The 18,432-nt window shown below is 61.2% G+C and overlaps 1 protein-coding gene across 3 annotated transcripts in view; it reads left to right on the plus strand.

Moving 5' to 3' along the window:
* LOC138727554 (coronin-7-like) overlaps positions 1 to 18,432 on the plus strand; it is a 45,937-nt gene that overhangs the window by 6,867 nt on the left and 20,638 nt on the right. For all 3 annotated transcript variants that reach the window (XM_069870101.1, XM_069870100.1, XM_069870098.1), the window contains exons 6-9: positions 1,206 to 1,282; positions 2,642 to 2,692; positions 10,953 to 11,039; positions 11,324 to 11,406. In XM_069870101.1, coding sequence (XP_069726202.1) covers positions 1,206 to 1,282; positions 2,642 to 2,692; positions 10,953 to 11,039; positions 11,324 to 11,406 — 298 coding nt within the window. The remainder of the gene's footprint in view (positions 1 to 1,205; positions 1,283 to 2,641; positions 2,693 to 10,952; positions 11,040 to 11,323; positions 11,407 to 18,432) is intronic.

An 18,432-nucleotide genomic window follows, 5' to 3' on the forward strand; every position in this document is an offset into this window, starting at 1 on the left:
AAGTCTGGCTGGAAAGCTGCCTGGAGGAGAGGGACCTGGGGGTGTTGGTTGACAGCGACTGAACATGAGCCAGCAGTGGCCCAGGTGGCCAAGAAGGCCAATGGCATCTTGGCTTGGATCAGAAACGGCGTGGCCAGCAGGTCCAGGGAGGTTCTTTTCCCTCTGGACTTGGCACTGGTAAGACCACCCCTCAAATCCTGTGTTCAGTTCTGGGCCCCTCACCACAAGAAGGATGTTGAAGCTCTGGAGCAAGTCCAGAGAAGAGCAACGAAGCTGGGGAAGGGGCTGGAGAACAGGCCTTATGAGGAGCGGCTGAGAGAGCTGGGGGTGTTTAGCCTGGAGAAGAGGAGGCTGAGGGGAGACCTCATTGCTCTCTCGAACTACCTGAAAGGAGGTTGTGGAGAGGAGGGAGCTGGGCTCTTGTCCCAAGTGACAGGGGACAGGACGAGAGGGAATGGCCTCAAGCTCTGCCAGGGAAGGTTCAGGCTGGACATTAGGAAAAAATTTTTCACGGAAAGGGTCATTGGGCCCTGGCAGAGGCTGCCCAGGGAGGGGGTTGAGTCACCTTCCCTGGAGGGATTTAAGGGTCGGGTGGATGAGGTGCTGAGGGACATGGTTTAGTGATTGATGGGAATGGTTGGACTCGATGATTTGGTGGGTCTTTTCCAACCTGGTGATTCTATGATTCTATGATCTCCATCTTGCTGGTGCTTGGGATCAAGCAACAGGCTTGAGTCTGTCTGAATCTTGGTGGCACCAAACAGCCAGTGTGGGTGGATTTGGGGCAGGGAGCACCACAGCTTCCCTACACCTCCCTGAGCTGGTGTAAAAGGCTTCTGTACTGCCCAGGGTGGCTGCAGCAGCTTTGCTGTGGATCCCCTGGGCTGACCAGCCTCGCCCAGACCTCAGCTAACCTGCCGGGGAGAGGAGGCTGGGTGGCAGCGTGGGGTGCAAGCGCCCTGTGGCATTTCCAGAGTTCCGGCCCCTCCTACGGAGCTGCCAGTGGTGCAGAAACGCTCCCTGCATGGACACGGCAGCATCGCAGTGGGTCCTGGCCCCGACTCTGGCTGTCACCGGCTTTTCAGAAAGACTGGATCATCCCTAGGAAGTTCTCCGGTGCTCACGGGTTGGGGCACGATGGCTCCTGCCTCGTCTGTGGGAGGGACCCAGCTTGATCCCAGCTCAGAACCTGCTTTCCTCCCCAGCCCTGGACTCGCACGGTGACCAGCTGCAGAGCCTGGCCTGGAAGCGAGACGGCCGCCTCCTTGGCACCTCCTGCAAGGTGAGTGGCTCGCACGGGCAACTCTGTGTGCCACGGCCGGGCTGCCAGCAGCACCGCTCTCCCGGGGGCAAACGGTGACCCTAATTTTGGGGAGAGAGGGGCAGAAATGGGGTCAGTGAGCTGAGGAGCATGGGAGCACTAGATGGCGCCTACCGCTCGCTGCCTGTGCGCTGCTGGACATGCTAGCGTGCGCATGACTCGCACGGAAGCCAAGCGTGCAAGCCTTGCATGGAAGCCAAGCGTGCAAACCTTGTGTGGAGGCCACGTGTGCAAAGCTTGCGTGGACACCACATGTGCAAACGTTGCGTGGAGGCCACGCGTGCAAAGCTTGTGTGCAGGCCACGTGTGCAAGCCTTGCGTAGAGGCCAAGCGTGCAAACCTTGTGTGGAGGCCAAGCGTGCAAACCTTGCGTGGAGGCCACGTGTGCAAACCTTGCGTGGAGGCCTGTAGCAATTAAGGCACGAACCTCATCGATGGGGGCGACAATCGAGATCAACTTTACTGAGAGGGTGCAAACCTTTTATAGTGCCTCTGTTTCCAGTAGCATCTATCCCAGTGAATTTCCACTCGGGAGAATCCCGCAGTGCAGTGACAGAGTGCAACCCCACTGTTTTCCACAGATGTGCCCCTTTCCTATTAACCCACGGGTCTTAATAAAGATTCCAGGGTCTCAACAAGCCAGGAAGCATGAGAACATCATCTGTTCGTTCTGTTCTTGCTGCTAATATCACAGGTACACCAAGGCATCGGCCGTTCACGCCAGCACACACGCAATACTGGAATCTTTATGCCCACAGAGGCCAAGCCTGCAAATCTTGCATGGAGTCCGAGACTGCAAGCCCTGCATGGAGCAGTTGTTGACCCACACCAAGCACCTGGCTGAGCACAGAGGCTAAAACCCCAAGCCCTTGCCCCTTTAGGCTGTGCCAGGCAGGAGAGAACTCCCTGCTTACAGGATACTGGGGAGCACTGGTAGGACAGTGTCAGAGGGTCGGGCTCCAGCCCTGGCTCTGCTGTGGGTTCTCCCCCTTCCTCTGGGGGCAGTTTGGAGGGTGTTAGGGTCTGGGGGGCCCTGGGGATGTGCCCCTGTGTTCAATGTGAGGCAGGATCCAGACCACGCAGTGCACGCCGTCCATAGGAGCAGGCACTGGTTTAGTGATTGATAAGAATGGTTCGACTCGGTGATCCGGTGGGTCTTTTCCAACCTGGTGATTCTATTATTCTATGATTCACTGCAAGCTGGAGAGTGATAGGCAGGAAGGAGGGGGTTGCTCCAGCCTTCTGCCTAATACAGCCTGACATCCCACTGGCCTCGGGGTCCTTAACCCTCCTCTGTGTGTTATTCTTTTGTCTCAATAGGACAAGAAACTGCGAATCTTTGACCCACGAGCCAGCCCAGCTGCCTGCCAGGTACTGTGTCTGGGTGTGTTGGGTATTGAGTTGCAGCTCTGCCTGACCACGGTGCCCACCGTGGGGTGGGCTTGAGGCTCTGAACATCTCTGAGCTTGGGAGAAACAACGTGATGGTGTGGGCTGAGGGCAGGGGGAACGGGCAGCCTCCTCCTCGGCCCCAGTGGCGTTTGGCACAGGGGACGCTTGCCCTCCTGCCAGGGCCAGTGAGCTACTCCAAGGCAGTGGCAGGGATCCCAAACCCCGTGGGGCTGCGAGCTCCTGGGCTCTTTGCCGGCCGTGTGGGAGCTGAGCGAGAGGCTCTCGAGGATGAGGACCTGCCAAGGGTGAGGGCTGGGCGGCCGGATCCGCACAACTCAGCAAATAACAACGATTAGGAAATAAGTAGAGGACTTAAGCCTTGACGTCGAGTTTAAAACAGCCTCTTATTAGAGGTTTCCTGTGGCTTGGGGGCTCTGGCTGCTGGCAGCCACTATCGCTGACTGCAGAAGGGCCTGGAAGCCTTTGGGAGGGGAGGGAAGCAACGGAGAGCAGGGTGAGATGGGCACGGCAGTCTCTGCTGCTCCTCGTGCCTCTCTACACATGCCTGTGGGCTCTGGAAGCTGATGAGCTCCAGTCCTGGTGCTTGGGCACAGTGGTAACCCTGAGCACCAACCTGCTGTTGGCTGCTGAGCTCCTACAAGGTCCCTGGGTGCTTTTTGGAGGTAGGAGCAGTGCCCTGACCCTCCAGGCGGCCTCATAAACACACCGCCACAGTGTGTAAATATAAATCCAGTGCTTCCACGTGTGAGCGAGCCAGGGCAAAGTGCTGAAGTGGCCCCTGTGACGCTCCCCTGCTCCGGGTGCCACTTATTGTGGCTGGAAGGTACCGCTCTTTGCTCCCAGATTCATCCTGAGCCTCTTCCTCGCCAGCCCCGGGCGCTGCTCCCCTCCCTGCCTGCCCCTCGCTTCTCCACGGCCAGACCTGTCGGCTGGATCGTGGTGTTTTGGCGAAGCTGTGAGCGCGATGGGCTGCAGCCAAGCCTCCTGGGGAGGGTGGACTCTGTCTTGCTGAGCTATTAAAAATAACCTGTGAATGATGGTGGCTGTTCAAAGCAGGCAGCTCGCTTCCCTCAGCTGCCGTCTGATCCTGGGACCGGCGCTTAGGGTTTGCCAAGAGAAATATTCACCTTCGCTGCCGCGCTGCAGCCCCAACCCAGCCGGCTGAGAAATGATGAAGATGTTTAGTCTTGGAGAAGTACTGTGCTGAAGGGGAAAACTTCAAAATGCCATAAATCCTCTGGAAGTTTGTACAGGGCTTGCTTAGCCAAGAGGAATAACACTCCTGTGTTTTGTTTTTTCTCTTTCCCTGGCTTGCTGGAGGGCTGGGTTAGTTGGAAAGGCTCCTTCTCCCCCAGGGCCAGCGCGGTTACGAAACCGGGTGATGCCGGGGCCGCCGTGCAGTGCCAGCACCTCCCAACTTTGAAGTCACCTGTTTTTTTGCAGCGGTGAGCGAGGTGAGCAGCACGATGGGTTTTCCAGCTGGGCTGGCCCCTCTGGCGCTGCGGGCTGCGTTTCATCCGCAGCAGACGAAGGGCTCTGCCACCGGCTCACCCTGCTCCCTTTGCGGCACGCGGTGCAGAAGCCGACCTCGGCTGGGTTTCTTAATTTGCCAAGCCTGCCTCATTAAACCATTCCATTTTGGTTTTTTTTTTAGAGCAGGGGGAAAAGGATGAGAAGGAGCTAAAATAAGAGATTCGGGAGTGGGGAGGAGGGATTGCTGTGCCGCGGTGCTCTCAGCTCTTGCAGATGCTGCACACACGGGGCTGGGGATGAAGGATAGATGTGAGGAGGGTGCAATGTGTGCCTGGCAGGCTGCCTGCACCTTGTATCCGTGCCCTCGAGGGGGGCCTGCCCCCCTAATTCGTACGGCTGTGTTCATCACAGCTATTTTGAGTGCATCCCAGCAGTGGGCAGGGGCGTGTGATGCAGCGAGAGGGGCAGAGCGGCGTGGCTGGAGTCTGGTTGACCCCCCTGTGCCTGGGATACACCGTCTCCCTTAGGAGAGCAGTGGTTTCATCCTGCTGGACCCCCAGCTCCTCATTGCTGCATCTGACCTGGAGCAGGGAGCTGCAGCAGCCCCTTGGAGAGCATTAAGGCTGTGCTTGCACCCCATTGCTGCTCAATGTGCCTTCTTGGGGTCCCTAAACTGGCAGTGGAGGGTCCTGCTTTGCCTCCCCCTGCCTGGCTGGGGCTGGGTCAGAGTGTCACTGTCCTGAGTGGTCCCATGAGCCCCATCCTCTGCCTCTTCCCCCACCAAGGCCACGCTGCCTTGGCGGTCACCTTCTTGCCTTGACCCTCTTGCTGGAAGCGAGTCACATCCTCTCCCTCCCAGCTTCATCTCCACCGTGGCTCAGCACTTCTCCTGCTCTCGTGCATCCTGTGGTGCTTGGACAAACCCAACAAAACCACCCTCCCTCCTGCCCTTGGGCCGTGCCCTTGGGGTGCATCGTGCACCAACCATGGCCCTTCAGGTGTGGGGGGACAGAGCTGGGGGACAGGGGACTGTGGTGGTGCCCATACCCCAGCTGATACTGCAGAGGGGTCACCAGGACCAGTGCAGGGCAGTGATTTGGGCCACTAATGTGGCGTCTCAGCTCGCTTTCTGCCCCAGCCACTGGGTTCTGCAAACCCTGGGTCCTTGTGCTTGGCAGGAGTAAGATGAGGACACAGCACGAGCTGGAGTCTTCCCTGTCCTCTAAAGCTGCGCTTTCCGAAGTGGGATGTGTACGGCAACCCACGGGGGAGCAGGGGGGAAATATCAGACCTTTGGCTGTACATGCATATCGTTTATACATCAATCTCTACACAGAGATTTTACATACAATCTCTACACAGGACGAGAGGGAACGGCCTCAAGCTCCACCAGGGGAGGTTCAGGCTGGACATTAGGAAAAAATTTTTCACGGAAAGGGTCATTGGGCACTGGCAGAGGCTGCCCAGGGAGGGGGTTGAGTCACTTTCCCTGGAGGGGTTTAAGGGACGGGTGGACGAGGTGCTGAGGGACATGGTTTAGTGATTGATGGGAAAGGTTGAACTCGATGATCTGGTGGGTCTTTTCCAACCTGGTGATTCTGTGATTCTATGATCTGCTGGGGGTGCAACCCCCACAACGTCTGCTGGCAGGGGTGTGCAACCAAAACCTCTTGGAGTTGCTGCTGGGAAGAAGAGAGTTGATTCTTAGGGGCAGAAGCTGCTACGCGGTAGGGTTTGTCCAACACCACATGGCCAACGTGGCTGCACACGAGCCCCGGTTTGGCACAGCATCACTCCGGGCTGGCAGAGCCAAGGGGCCGCATCCTGCCCCCGCAATGCTGCACATCTGGCTGGCACCTGGCTCCTGATTTGGAGTCGGGGTGAGCGATGCCGGTGCTGGGCTGCAGGGCTGCTGCTGAGTGTGGCCGTTGTGGGATGGAGAGGAGCCGGCTTCATTCTCATGAGAAACTTCCACCGCCAGCATTTCAGCAGGACCGGGGGCGAGGGAACGGCCGCGTGCAGGGTGAGCGCACGCTCCTGCTCACGTTTTAATGAGCTCTGTTTGAATGAGCTCTGTTTTAATGAGCGGGACCGGGGCTGAGGGCGCCTGGGGACAGCTGGAAGGGTGTCCTCATGGGTTTGTCCCCACCATGGGATTTTCGCCCCACCTCAAGGGCCAAGCCAAGGGCAGCGCTTGGTGCCTCAGAGCACTTGGGGCTTGCAGCTGTCCAAGCGCAGCCGGGCTGGGGCAGGACCATGCTGTCCCCCTGTGGCTCAAGGGGTGGGAGATGGACTCCAATCCCTCTCTGGAATCATGGCCACCCTCCATTGTGGGAGAGAACCTCCCTGGGCAGCGCGGCAAGGTGGATGGATAGGTTGGGGTGACCTGGCCGTGCCCACAGCCAGGCCTCCATGGTCCCTGACGTAGTTGATAAGAATGGTTGAACTCGATGATCCCGGAGATCTTTTCCAACCTAGTGATTCTGTGTCACCTTTGGCCAGGATCTGGCTGTGGACCACTTGCCAGGGGAAGGAGCATCGAGACACAGAGCGACTTTTCGCCTTCCTTCCGCCCACCCCATCAGCGCGGGATCCCACGCTGGGGTCACCCCGGGGGTACCTGACTCCCAGCCTCGGCAGCGGCTTCCTCCGGGCTGGGGGAAGGTCCACAGCATCCCACATTCCCAAGGAGACCGTGGGAAGCTTTGAAAAAGTTGGCCTGGCTCTGGGCTGCCTATTTATAGCACCACTCGCTCGGTGCTCTCATGCTTCTGTTCCCCAGCGTAGCTGCACGGGACTGTTTATATTTCCTCTGCTCTGCTTCCCCCTCGGCCGTCCTTCTCGGGAATGCAGCTTGGTATTGCAGACATGGGGAAGTCGAGGAGGATTCGGGATGAGCCAGGACCATCGTGAGGGATGTGAAGGCACCAGCTCGCCCTTGCACCCTTCTCTCTCGCTGGGTACGGCCTCTCCAGCTGGGCAGTGTGCAAGCACGAGGGCGCAGGTTGATACTTTGCTTTCCCAGGGCTGGGGCTCCAGCGTGGTGTTTTGGAAGCCCCCCAGCTTGCTGCCCAAGCCAGGTCTCCCATCCCTCGTCATCAAGAAGGCAAAGGTGCTTTGTGGATTTAAGAACAGCCTCAGAGCGCTGGCGGCTGGACATTGGGAAAAAATTTTTCACAGAAAGGGTCATTGGGCGCTGGCAGAGGCTGCCCAGGGAGGGGGTTGAGTCACCTTCCCTGGAGGGGTTTAAGGGAAGGGTGGACGAGGCGCTGAGGGACATGGTTTAGTGATTGTTGGGAATGGTTGGACTCGATGATCCGATGGGTCTTTTCCAACCTGGTGATTCTATGATTCTATGAAAAGATGAGATGTGGGAGAGGAGGGATGGGTGCTGCAGGCTGCCCAGCCCATGCAGGCTCACACTGGAGCGTTCCTGCTGAAGTGGGAGCCTCTGCAGCCATGGGGGCTGTTCTGGTGGGTGCCCACTTGCCTTCCTGCCCTTACTGGGCCTGGAGTGTCCTCCGGCACATCGTCAGAGGGGCTGGATGGAGGCAGGGAGCTGTGCTGGCCATGGGTGTGAGAGGCGATGGTGCCCAGGCCAGGAGGCAGTGTGGGCAGGAGGAGGCTCACCCCACTCACCACCGCACCAACACCCCACACTGTGCAGGGAACATTGGTGTGAAGACTGTCAGAGCGTCGCTGCTGCCACGTCCAGCGGCTGAGAGATGCAGCTCACGGCCTTGGAGCAGAGACCAGGAGTGGGGCTGGCCTCGGAGAGGCTGCTCTGCTCTCCTGACCACCTCTGGAGTAACTGGGATTTGGCAAGGAAGGGAGATCCCTCACATTCTTGTGCCGGGAGGAGGATGCGGCACTGTGGTTAACCCCTTCAGCTCTGGAGAAAGCCATTTTTCCTATGCCCACTGTCTCCTGGGCTTTGGAGGGAGCGATACTTCCCCACATCCATGCTGGACTCCCCTCCTTCCAGGGGAGGTTTAGGCTGAACATTAGGAAAAAAATTTTCACAGAAAGGGTCGTTGGGCACTGGCAGAGGCTGCCCAGGGAGGGGGTTGAGTCACCTTCCCTGGAGGTGTTTAAGGGACAGGTGGATGAGGTGCTGAGGGACATGGTTTAGTGATTGATGGGAATGGTTGGACTCAATGATCCGGTGGGTCTTTTCCAACCTGGTGATTCTATGGTGCTTCATCGTACAGGGCAGAGCTGGGCACTGTTCCCCCAAGCTCCTGCCCCGCAGCTCTGCCCTCAGCTCCCCATCCCCAGCTCTCCCAGCCCTGGAGACTCCCCAGCGCCGGAGCAGCGTGTTCTCTGTGTTCTCTGTGCCGGGCTCTCCCATGCAGCCGAGGATCCGGAGGCGGTTGCTGTCTGTGGGCAGCTGTCACCGCCTCACCCAGCCCGGCTGCGGCATCGCTGCCAACAGCTGCATCCCACCCCCTGGCGCTGGCCCCCCACAGCCCCCCACATCAAGGCTGCGGACCCCTGGGTCCCAGTGCTGTATCCCAGGCTGTGCTGGCAGGGATGGCTTGAGATGGGGAGATGGATGGTGCTGGGAAACCCTCCCCATGCAGGGATCTGGTTCAGAGGAGGGAGCGCAGGTTTCCCCCAGCCTGGGCTGCCTCAAACCAGCTGGGCTGGACCCGCACAATGGGCTGGAGGAGGCTGGGCTGCCTTGGTGCTGGCGTGGCTGGGAAGCTGGGAGGCCCAGAGCTGGCAGGCTCCTCTCATCCTGCTGGAGGACGCACGGCTCAGGAGACTAGCCCATCCTGCAGGCTGCACCTTATCCCCTGCTCCAGGGCCATGGTGGGGGCGGACAGCATCGCCCTTGGCTGCATGGCAGGGTCCCTGCCCAGCTCTGCCAGCCCAGGGACCTGCAGTAGCCCCACAGCCACCCCGGGGCTCCCCTTAGACCCAACCACACCAGTGCCAGGTCACACTGCTCCATCCCTGCCGAGCACCAGTGGAGGTGACATCAGGTGGGAGGTCCCCAGGGCCCCCTGGCACTGCTGCCGTCCAGCCTGTGCGCTCACCTCTGGCTACATCTGCCCTGGGTGTCTGCACCCCAGTCCCGGCCTCCCCACACGCATATTTGCTGCCATACGTACTGCAGCCGGGATGGAACTAATGCAGAAAACATGGCCCTGCGCCGCAGCCGTGGGCTGGGAGCGGCTGTGCCCTGCACTCAGCCAGCCGTGAGCTGGCCCTGGGGAGATGCCACCCAGCGCCGACTCTCGGGATGCTGTGCAGGATGGTGCAGGAGCCGGCACGGGCGCTATCGAATCTCCAGCTGTTGAGTTTTGGCTGGCGCAGCCGCACGGCTCAGGTGCAGAAGTGCTTTCCTGGCCGACGAACAGGTCTGGACCCGGTTCCCAGGGTTTCCATCCCTCTCGGCACGGATCCTGGAACACATCCCCTTCTCCAGGCTGCCAGGAGCCAGCTCCGGTGCCAGCAGATTGGAGGTGGGGGACAGGGGTCCCTCCTGCCCCCGTGGCTGGGAGTGCCGGGCTCAACTTGGCCAGCGCTGCCTCTTCCAAGCGAGACACCGTGTTTGTGCTGGCAAGGTGACCCGTGTGCCCGAGCCAGGGCAGGGATCAGCTTGGCACTGCGTGCCTTCTCCAGAGAGCCGGTTGTGGGTCTCTCCAGAGAGCTGGTATCCCACTGGGACCACAGGGGCTTCTCTGGTGGAGGGGGTGGGAGATGCCGCAGAGCCTTGCGTGGCCATCGCAGCGCGGTCGCAGTGGCTCCTCCAGCACTGGGGTCACCGTGCGTGTGCCAGCCCAGGGCTGTGGATGCTGGGCACCCTCCTGTGCCCACCGGGTCCCCTCCACAGAGATGCCAAAAGTTCCATGCTGGGTTTAGCGCTGGCAGAACCCTCCGGTTTTCCACGCCAGCTCTGAAGTTGTTAGCAGTCTTTTATTGGCACTTTGCAAACGAGAGCGAGTGGGCTGCGAGCGCTGCCTGCGCCGTGGGGTGAGCGCTGGCTGCCGGCTCCTGCTGGGATGCCGGGAACCGCAGGACCCATCTGGGGGCCACATGGGAGCCGGCACGAAGCCCCCACCAGCCCCACGGTAACTCTGCCCTATCCCTCCTCAGCAGAGCAACACCGGGGAGACCAAACTGTGGGGACAGGGTGCAGGACAAGGTGGTGGCAGGGGCTGGGGTTCCAGCCCTGCAGGGAGCCCCAGGGAGAAGCGAAGCAGGGCTGCAGGGGGTTAGGGTGGTGTGGGGAGCGTGGCCGGGTTCAGATCGCTGTGTGTTTTGGTAGCATCCGGACTCACACGGGGCACCCAGCCCCTGCAGACGGGATTTGGCATGGATGGAGAGCCCAGGGCTGCGGCTGGGGAAGTAAGTCCCTCTGTCACCATGGCTGTGGCCAAGCCTCTCCTTGTGCCTGACGGCACGGAGCAGCTTTCTCGTGGCACACTGGCCCCCTCACTTGTGGGGAGAGCTGTTCTGTGCCCTCTCACGCTCATGTTCCCTTCTGCCACCCTCCGCTCCTCGCTGGGAGCCAGCTGCTCCACAAAGCAACCATGGCGGCGCGGGCACAGGGTGGGGGCTACGGGACGTCACCGCTTGCAGGCTGAACCCACTGCACCATCACCGTCAGCATCGCTCGGCAGAGTTTGGAGCCAGCACTCGGCTCCGGGGCAGTTCACGGCCACCAAAGGTGAAGCGCCTGTGCCATGCAGCATGCTGGTGGCTGTACTGATGGCCGTGTCTCCTGTGCCTTGCAGAGTGTCCCAGGACATGAGAACAACAAGGACTCCCGGCTGCTCTGGGTGGGCTCCAGCGACTGCCTCATCTCCGTCGGGTTCAGCCAGGTACAGTCATAGAATCACTAGGTTGGAAAGGATCCACTGGATCATCGAGTCCAACCGTTCCCATCAAACCATCCCCATCAACCGTTCCCATCAGTCCTCACTGTGAAGGTGACCCCGGCACTACTGGGATGTCCTGGTTTGAGGTGGCTCTGCCAGGGGTGGCCTGTCCTCTGGGCAAGCAAGAGGTCCCCTCGCTGGTGACCTTTGCTGGGGATGGTGGGAGGCTGGCTGGAGAGGGAGGTGGTGCTGCAGGACCCACCAGCGCCGCGTCTGTGTCCCAGCAGATGCGGGAGCGTGAGGTGAAGCTGTGGGACACGCGGCGGTTCAGCGGGGCGACGCTCACCATGGCGCTGGACACCTCACCCGGGTAGGGACGGGGACTCGCTGCAGGGTGGCTGGTGGGGGTGACACGGTCAGAGACCTGCGGGGATCGCGGTGGCAGAGCAGGAGGCAGCACAGAGCTCCTGGCACCGACAGTGCTTGGCTGTGAGGCTGGGAACAAGGCTGGGGGAGGCTTGGCTGTGTCCTCGTCACAGTTAGGTGGGATGGGAGGGCGGTGGCAGCTCTGGGGATGGCTTGGCCGTGTCCTCGTCACATTTAGGTGGGTGGCGGCACTGCTGGGGACAGCTCTGGCAGTGGCCGAGCTGGCTGCTAGCTGGGAGGGTGCGTGCACCGGGGCGGCACGACAAGATGCTGCGGGCGAGTGAATCCTTTTGGCTCTGCCTGCGCACTGGGGCGTCTCGGCCCCAAGCCCGGCTCATGGTGGGGCTGCGGCGCTTTGTGCCGTGGCGGCTGCCCAGCCAGCCGTGGTCGGGCTGGCGGCAGAGCCCTGCTCCTCAGGTGCCCTTTGGGGAAGTGGGAGAGGAGCTTTGGTGGCTGTAAGGGGTCAGCGCCCTTTCTCATGGCTCGATGGAGCCATCTCCTGCCTGTGGGGCACCACTGAGGTGAGGACCACGCTGGTGAGACCCAGCCTGGCATCACGGTGTGTGTGAGGGAACGGGAGAGGGAGGAGGAGGCAGTGCCTTCATCCTGCCAAGGCGATGGGGTTTGGGGGTGAAGTCCTTGCCAGGCTGCGCTGGAAGCTGCTGCCTCTCCCCAGAGCTGCTGGCAAAACACGGGGACGCCAGCACCCTCACCAGGCTGCCAGGATGTTGGAGCAGGGTCGATGGGTGCCAATCCGGGGCCTCTGGCAAGGAGCAGGGTGAGCTGTGACAGCGGGGCCGGACCTTGGCCTGTGCCACGCTGAGGTGTCACCTCCGAGCTCGTGCTTGGCAGCAGCCAGGACTACCAGGAGGTGGGGAGGTGCTGGGACGGCAGCTGGGGGAGCAGGCAGGGAGGCTGATTCCTCTCCCTCCTGTGATCTCCCGGGGTGAGCAGGTCTCCTGCTCCCCAGCTCTGCCAGCACAACAGGCAAAGGCAGCCACGGGGCTGCCACATCCAGTCTTGGTGACCAGCCATCGTTAGTGTCCAGAGTGAACACCCCCAAGGGATGCTGGCTGTGCAACACACTGCGAAAGGTCGTGCTGTGGGGATGCTTTGGGGTCCGGTATTGCTACCAGCAGAGAATCCTGCAGGAATTACCCTAAATCCCTGTGCTTCTCGCAGCCCGCATGCGTGGGCCTCCTCGCTGGCGCTGGGCTGGGGCGAGCCAGCCCAGCTAAATTGGATGCAGACGCCAGGCTGTGCTCGGCCCCCTTTGCGCAGGCTGGAGTTATTTTGGCTGCCGAGTTTATCAGCCGCCAGGAATGCGGCTGGCGGGCGCTGCCTGCACGTCACGCCAGGGCTCTGCTGGGCTGCGGCTGCGTGGCGATACAGAGAGGGGCTGGGGGTGACGGGGACCCCCCTGTGCCGGGGAGCTGCCACACTTCCAGCCCCAACCGCTCCCTGCCTGTAAATCTCACCGAGATGACAAATATTGGAGGGGGGATTGGGGCTGGAGGGAATGGGGGATGCACTCTCCCTCCCAACTGGGGGCCAGGGGGGTGTGGTGCTCGGCTAGGATTGGGGGCAGGAGGGTTTGGGGGTCACCGACTCTGCGTGCAGGCAGTGCCCAAGCAGGGGACTCGGTGCGCAGGGGGGCTGGATGCTGCTGCAATTCGAACCCCTAGGAATGGCGATTGGCACCCAGGGGATGGCGATTTGGCACCCAGCGGATGGCGATTCATCTCCCCGGGAATGGAGATTTGGAACCCCAGGGACTGGGATTCAGAACCCAGGGATGGCGATTTGGCACCCAGGGGACAGTGATTCGGCACCCAGGGGATGGCGATTCATCTCCCTGAGAATGGAGATTTGGAACCCCAGGGACTGGGATTCAGAACCCAGGGATGGTGATTCGGCACCCTGGGGATGGTGATTCATCACACTGGGAACGGGGATTTGGAATCCCAGGGATGGAGATTCAGCACCCAGGGGATGGTGATTCGGCACCCAAGGGATGGAGATTCAGCACCCAGGGGATGGTGATTTGGAATCCAGGGGAGGGCGATTCGGCACCCAAGGGATAGAGATTCAGCACCCAAGGGACGGCGATTTGGAATCCAGGGCAGGGTGATTCGGCACCCAGGAGATGGAGGTTCAGCACCCAGGGGATGGCGGAGCAGCTGTGGGGCCAGGGTGCTGGTTGTGGCTCTCCGGCAGAGCCGTGGGTGCCCGGCGCTGGCCATTGCGGCCTGGGCTGGTGGTTTGTCCGTGCCGGGAGCCGAGTGCCGGAGCTGGGCGCAGCAGCAGCAGCTCATTGAGGCTTTTTGAGGAAGCAATCAGTGGGCGGGCAGGAAACTCATACCATTCATTACTGACGCCAGGCCGTCAGGAAGAGGAGCCCACAGCCCCAGCACGGCCCCACCGTGGCCCAACCGTGCCCTGCCGAGCCAGCACCACATGTCCCAGGAACCCTGTGGCACCCCAGAGTGGCACCATGGCATGTCCTAAGGTGGGGGATGCCCACTCCGCTGCCCACAGCCACCCCGAACCCCTGCCCAGCATCTCCAGGGGAAGCGAGCAGAGAACTGGGGGCACTGGCGCCGTTCGCCCCACATCAGCAAGTGCATTTGGGGGTCTCCATCCCAAATCCTGACCAAGCGAGATCTTTGCAACTGCGTAAACCTCGTTTTCAGAGCATCCCAGCTGCGCCAGGGCTGTGCCAAGCTGACCACCCCTCACCGATGAGCAGACCTCCCTCTCCTCATCGGGTACCCGCCGCTCCCTTCGACTCAGGTTTTGTCTCCCCCCCGGCCCCCTTTAATTAGATCAAGGAGCAGCGGGGCAGGAGCCAGGAAGGGGCCTCAATAGGTTATTGTTGCCCTAAATTGTAACCAGCACCGTCGGGGTTGGGTTACCGGCTCCGAGTCAGGGTCAGCCACCAGACCCGGCGGCACTGCCCGGGGACGAGGCTGGCACCGCGTCGGGGCCAGCGAGGACAGCGGCTCCCTTGTGTTGTGCTGCATCTTTTGGTGTCCCAAAAATGTCCCTGGGGAGGCTGGAGGTGCCTCCTTGCTGAGCTTGGGCACACGCAGCCTCGTGCCTGTGCCAGCTGGTTCCGTAGGCACAAGGTGACGGGGTCAGCGAAGATCCCCGGTGTCACCGCGGCATGTGGCAGAGCTGAGATGGTCGAGGGTGGGCTCAGAGGTGGGGATGGCCGGATCCCCACTGCCTTTCACGGTACAAAGTCCAGCAGAGCAGGGAGGTGTAGGAGCAGGGAGCCGTCCCAGCAGGATGTTTGCAGAGGGATTTGGGGCTGTTTGGCTCACCCAGCGCTCGCACAGGACATGGAGGGACCCGGGTGGTTCCAGCTGACCCTGCCCCAGCCGAAGCCCGCGGCTGAGCTGGCTGAGGGGGGCCAGGCTCGCAGCCCTGCGACCTCCTGGCTCCAGCCCTCGTGTGCGTGAAGGCACAGGACCCACAGAGGCACCCACCGTCTCTCTGACCCCTCTCCCCCGTTACCAGCTACAATGGGACTTCGATAGCCAGGCATGTTCCCATCCAACCTGGCCCCAGTGCCCCACATGCTGCTTTCTCCTGGGATTTAGCACCCTTTGGGGTGGCGCTGGGCATTTTGGGGGGCTCTGACAACACCCAGCCCAGCAGCCGGGTCTTGGTGGCAGAACCCTGAGCAGGATCCATCCCTGTCCCTGTCCCCATCCTCCTGCTCTCTCAGGTGCTTGTGCTGGTGGCTTCTTGCCATCAGCTGGGGAAGAGCTTTTCCTGCTGCTCCTGCTTGGCTGCCAACCTCAGACACGAGGCAGGGGGAGGCCACCTCATCAGACAGAATCATAGAATTACAGAATCACTAGGTTGGAAAGGACCTGCTGGATCATTGAGTCCAACCATTCCCATCAATCACTAAACCATGTCCCTCAGCACCTCATCCACCCGTCCCTTAAACACCTCCAGGGAAGGTGACTCAACCCCCTCCCTGGGCAGCCTCTGCCAGTGCCCACTGACCCTTTCCGTGAAAAATTTTTCATAATGTCCAGCTTGAACCTCCCCTGGTGCAGCTTGAGGCTTGAGCCTCTCGTCCTGTCCCCTGTCACTTGGGAGAAGAGCCCAGCTCCCTCCTCTCCACAAACTCCTTTCAGGGAGTTGGAGAGAGCAATGAGGTCTCCCCTCAGCCTCCTCTTCTCCAGGCTAAACAACCCCCCAGCTCTCTCAGCTGCTCCTCATAAGGGCTGTTCTCCAGCCCCCTCACCAGCTTCATTGCTCTTCTCTGGACTCGTGCCAGAGCCTCAACATCCTTCATGTGGTGAGGGGCCCAGAACTGAACACAGGATTTGAGGTGCGGTCACCAAATACAGAGGGAGGATCACCTCCCATCCCAGTGGGACACTTCCCCATGGGCTGAGATGCTCTTGGGCAGCCGCATGAAGGGGTTAACGCTGGGGCAGCCGCCCCTCCATCCACGCTGCCTGGCTGGTAATTACACCGTGTAAAAATAGCCCTGTGCCTGTATGGGGCCACTCAGGCGGGAAGGCGGCGAGCGGCAGCCGCTCCGAAATCGCTCCCAGATGGGCCATGGCCTCAGCCCACCGCCGCCTCCGCAGCCGAGCGGCTTTCCAGGAAGCTGGTGGGATTTCTGCCTCTCCACGAGCTCTTCCTGGCAGCCGAAGCTTCACAGCGGTGCCTGGGACGGGCACACGCCTGCCCAGGATGCCGGCACCCTGCACCCAGGCAGCGTGTTCCCAGGGGCTCTGCGGTGGCCGTGGGGACCTGGGGAACCCAGGGGACCTAACTTTGGTTTCCACGGGCCGTGCTTGTGTCCAGGGATGTCTTTCCAGAGGCCAGAGACACCGAGGTGCCGTCAGGATGCTGGAGTAGCTGAACTTGCCCCAGTGAAGCCGGTGGCCCCTCCAGTTGTCGCTCCTCACCGAGCCCCATCATCCCACCAGTGGTGTCTGGCCGGGGCTCTCGGTTACCGGCCCCGCTGGATCACAAAGCGAGAGGGCCTTTTATTTTTTGGGTTTGTTTCAGGGGGTTTTGCAATCCTGATTCAGCTCAGAGGAATTAGCAGGGCCGCACCATGTGCCGCTCGGTGCTGCTCCTGGCATGCACCGAGGCTGGCGGTGGCCGGCGGGGACGTTTGCGCTCAGATTTAGGAAGCCGTGGGGGCTTAGGGGCTGGAAAGGTACATTTTGGGCACTGCCAAGCTTCCATGGAGCCACCTGAGTGCGGACATGGGTGCTGGGTCCAAGCCTTAGAGGGTGCTGAGGAGCATCCCCACACCCCACTGCTCAACTTGTGCTGCTCCAGCTCCCTTCCCGCGCCTCCTGACTCAAAAACCTTGGCTCAGGGCTCCCTGGCCACGCTGCACCTGCCAAAACTGAGTCCCTGCTTTGCTCCTGCTGTGTCTGGGCAGCTGGTGTGGCATCTCCAACACAGACCAGTCACTTTGGAGCTGCTGGAAATCCTCCAGGAGCGATGGGACATGCCGAGGGGTCGTCCCCGGCACCCACCTGGGAGCTGGATGCTCTCTGCCAACCTCCAGCTGATTGTAAGTGGGAAAAGAGCTTCCTTAGGGCAAAGGGAACAGCATGAAGCTGAGCAGCAGGAGGGAAGGAGCTCCAGGGCTGCTGCAAGGTCCCTGCTGCCCGGTGCCAGGGATGGGGACAACTTCCCTGGAGGGGTTTAAGGGATGGGTAGATGAGGTGCTGAGGGACATGGTTTAGTGATTGATGGGAATGGTTGGACTCGATGATCCGGTGGGTATTTTCCAGCCAGGTGATTCTATGATTCTATGACACGCAGGGGCTGACCCTGTGCCCGGGCGGGCTTGGGGGCCGCGGTGGCAGCCGTCCAGAGACACCCAGCGCAAGGCAGCAGCTCCGCCAGGGACTTTTCTTCTCTCCTCCTCCTCACGGGGCTGGAAAATATACAAAGCTCGCAGTGAAAATATTTACACAGCAGCAATTTTCAGAGGAATTTGGGATGTTAATTTGAAAAATCTGTGGGGAAGAGGACCACAATGGGCCCTTTGAGCGGGCGAGCGTGGCCATCGCACCGAGCCGTCCGCGCCGGCGAGGGGCCCCTCGTGCCGCTGCGCCGGCCCTAATGGGAGCCAGCCCTGCCGGAAACCCACCTGGGAGCCGGGGGGCCCCGCCAGACGCCCCCCACCGCACCCCTAATTGCATCCAGAGCCGCTCCCTCGCGCCGCCAGCCTCTGGCGAGCGGGACCAGGGTGCTGGCAGGGTCAGGGCCGTATCCTGCGGCAGAGAGGGGCGGCCGGCAGCGCGTGCGGCACGGTGGTGACCCCCAGCTGCCTCGGCCCCGCTTGCGCTCCGTCTCTCCAAATCAAACATACCTCAGCGGGCAGGGCCCCAACCTGGAAAATTCCAGCCCGAAAGATAAAGGATTGGAAAACGATTAAATCCAGAGGGTTGGAGCAGAAACCACTTGGCAACGGGAACCTGCCGAGCGCCGGCTCCCAACCAGCGCACGAAAGCCGCTGTGCTGGGGCCGGGTTTGGGGGGGCTCAACTATCAGGTCTCCAGTCCTCAGCTCTGGCTGCATCTCCCGCATTGGGGGGATGGAGCAGGCTGATGGGTGTTTCTGGGGTGCCGGTGCTGACATTTGGAGGTTGGGCTGGGTTGTTTGTCCCCCAGGCAGCCCCGCAGCCATCTGGCAAGCGGGGAGGGATGAAGTAAGGCTGGATGATGCGCAGGGCAGGGGCCGATTGGAACCCTGTGGCAGCTGTTTTGGGAACACCTCCTTAGCGCCCGTGGTGGAGGGCAGTGCCGGGGGGGTGACGCCTCCCCAGCGCTGCCAAATCTCCCCCTCCATCACCCTGACTCATCCCAGCACTCGCCAACAACAGCGGGAGGACGCGCTCGACCTTCCTGCTCCTCCGCGGGGGACGCGCTGCACTGCCCACACCCCTGCCCGCACGGCAGGGCGAGACACA

The sequence above is a fragment of the Phaenicophaeus curvirostris genome, chromosome 16 (assembly GCF_032191515.1).
Source record: "Phaenicophaeus curvirostris isolate KB17595 chromosome 16, BPBGC_Pcur_1.0, whole genome shotgun sequence".
NCBI lineage: Eukaryota > Metazoa > Chordata > Aves > Cuculiformes > Cuculidae > Phaenicophaeus > Phaenicophaeus curvirostris.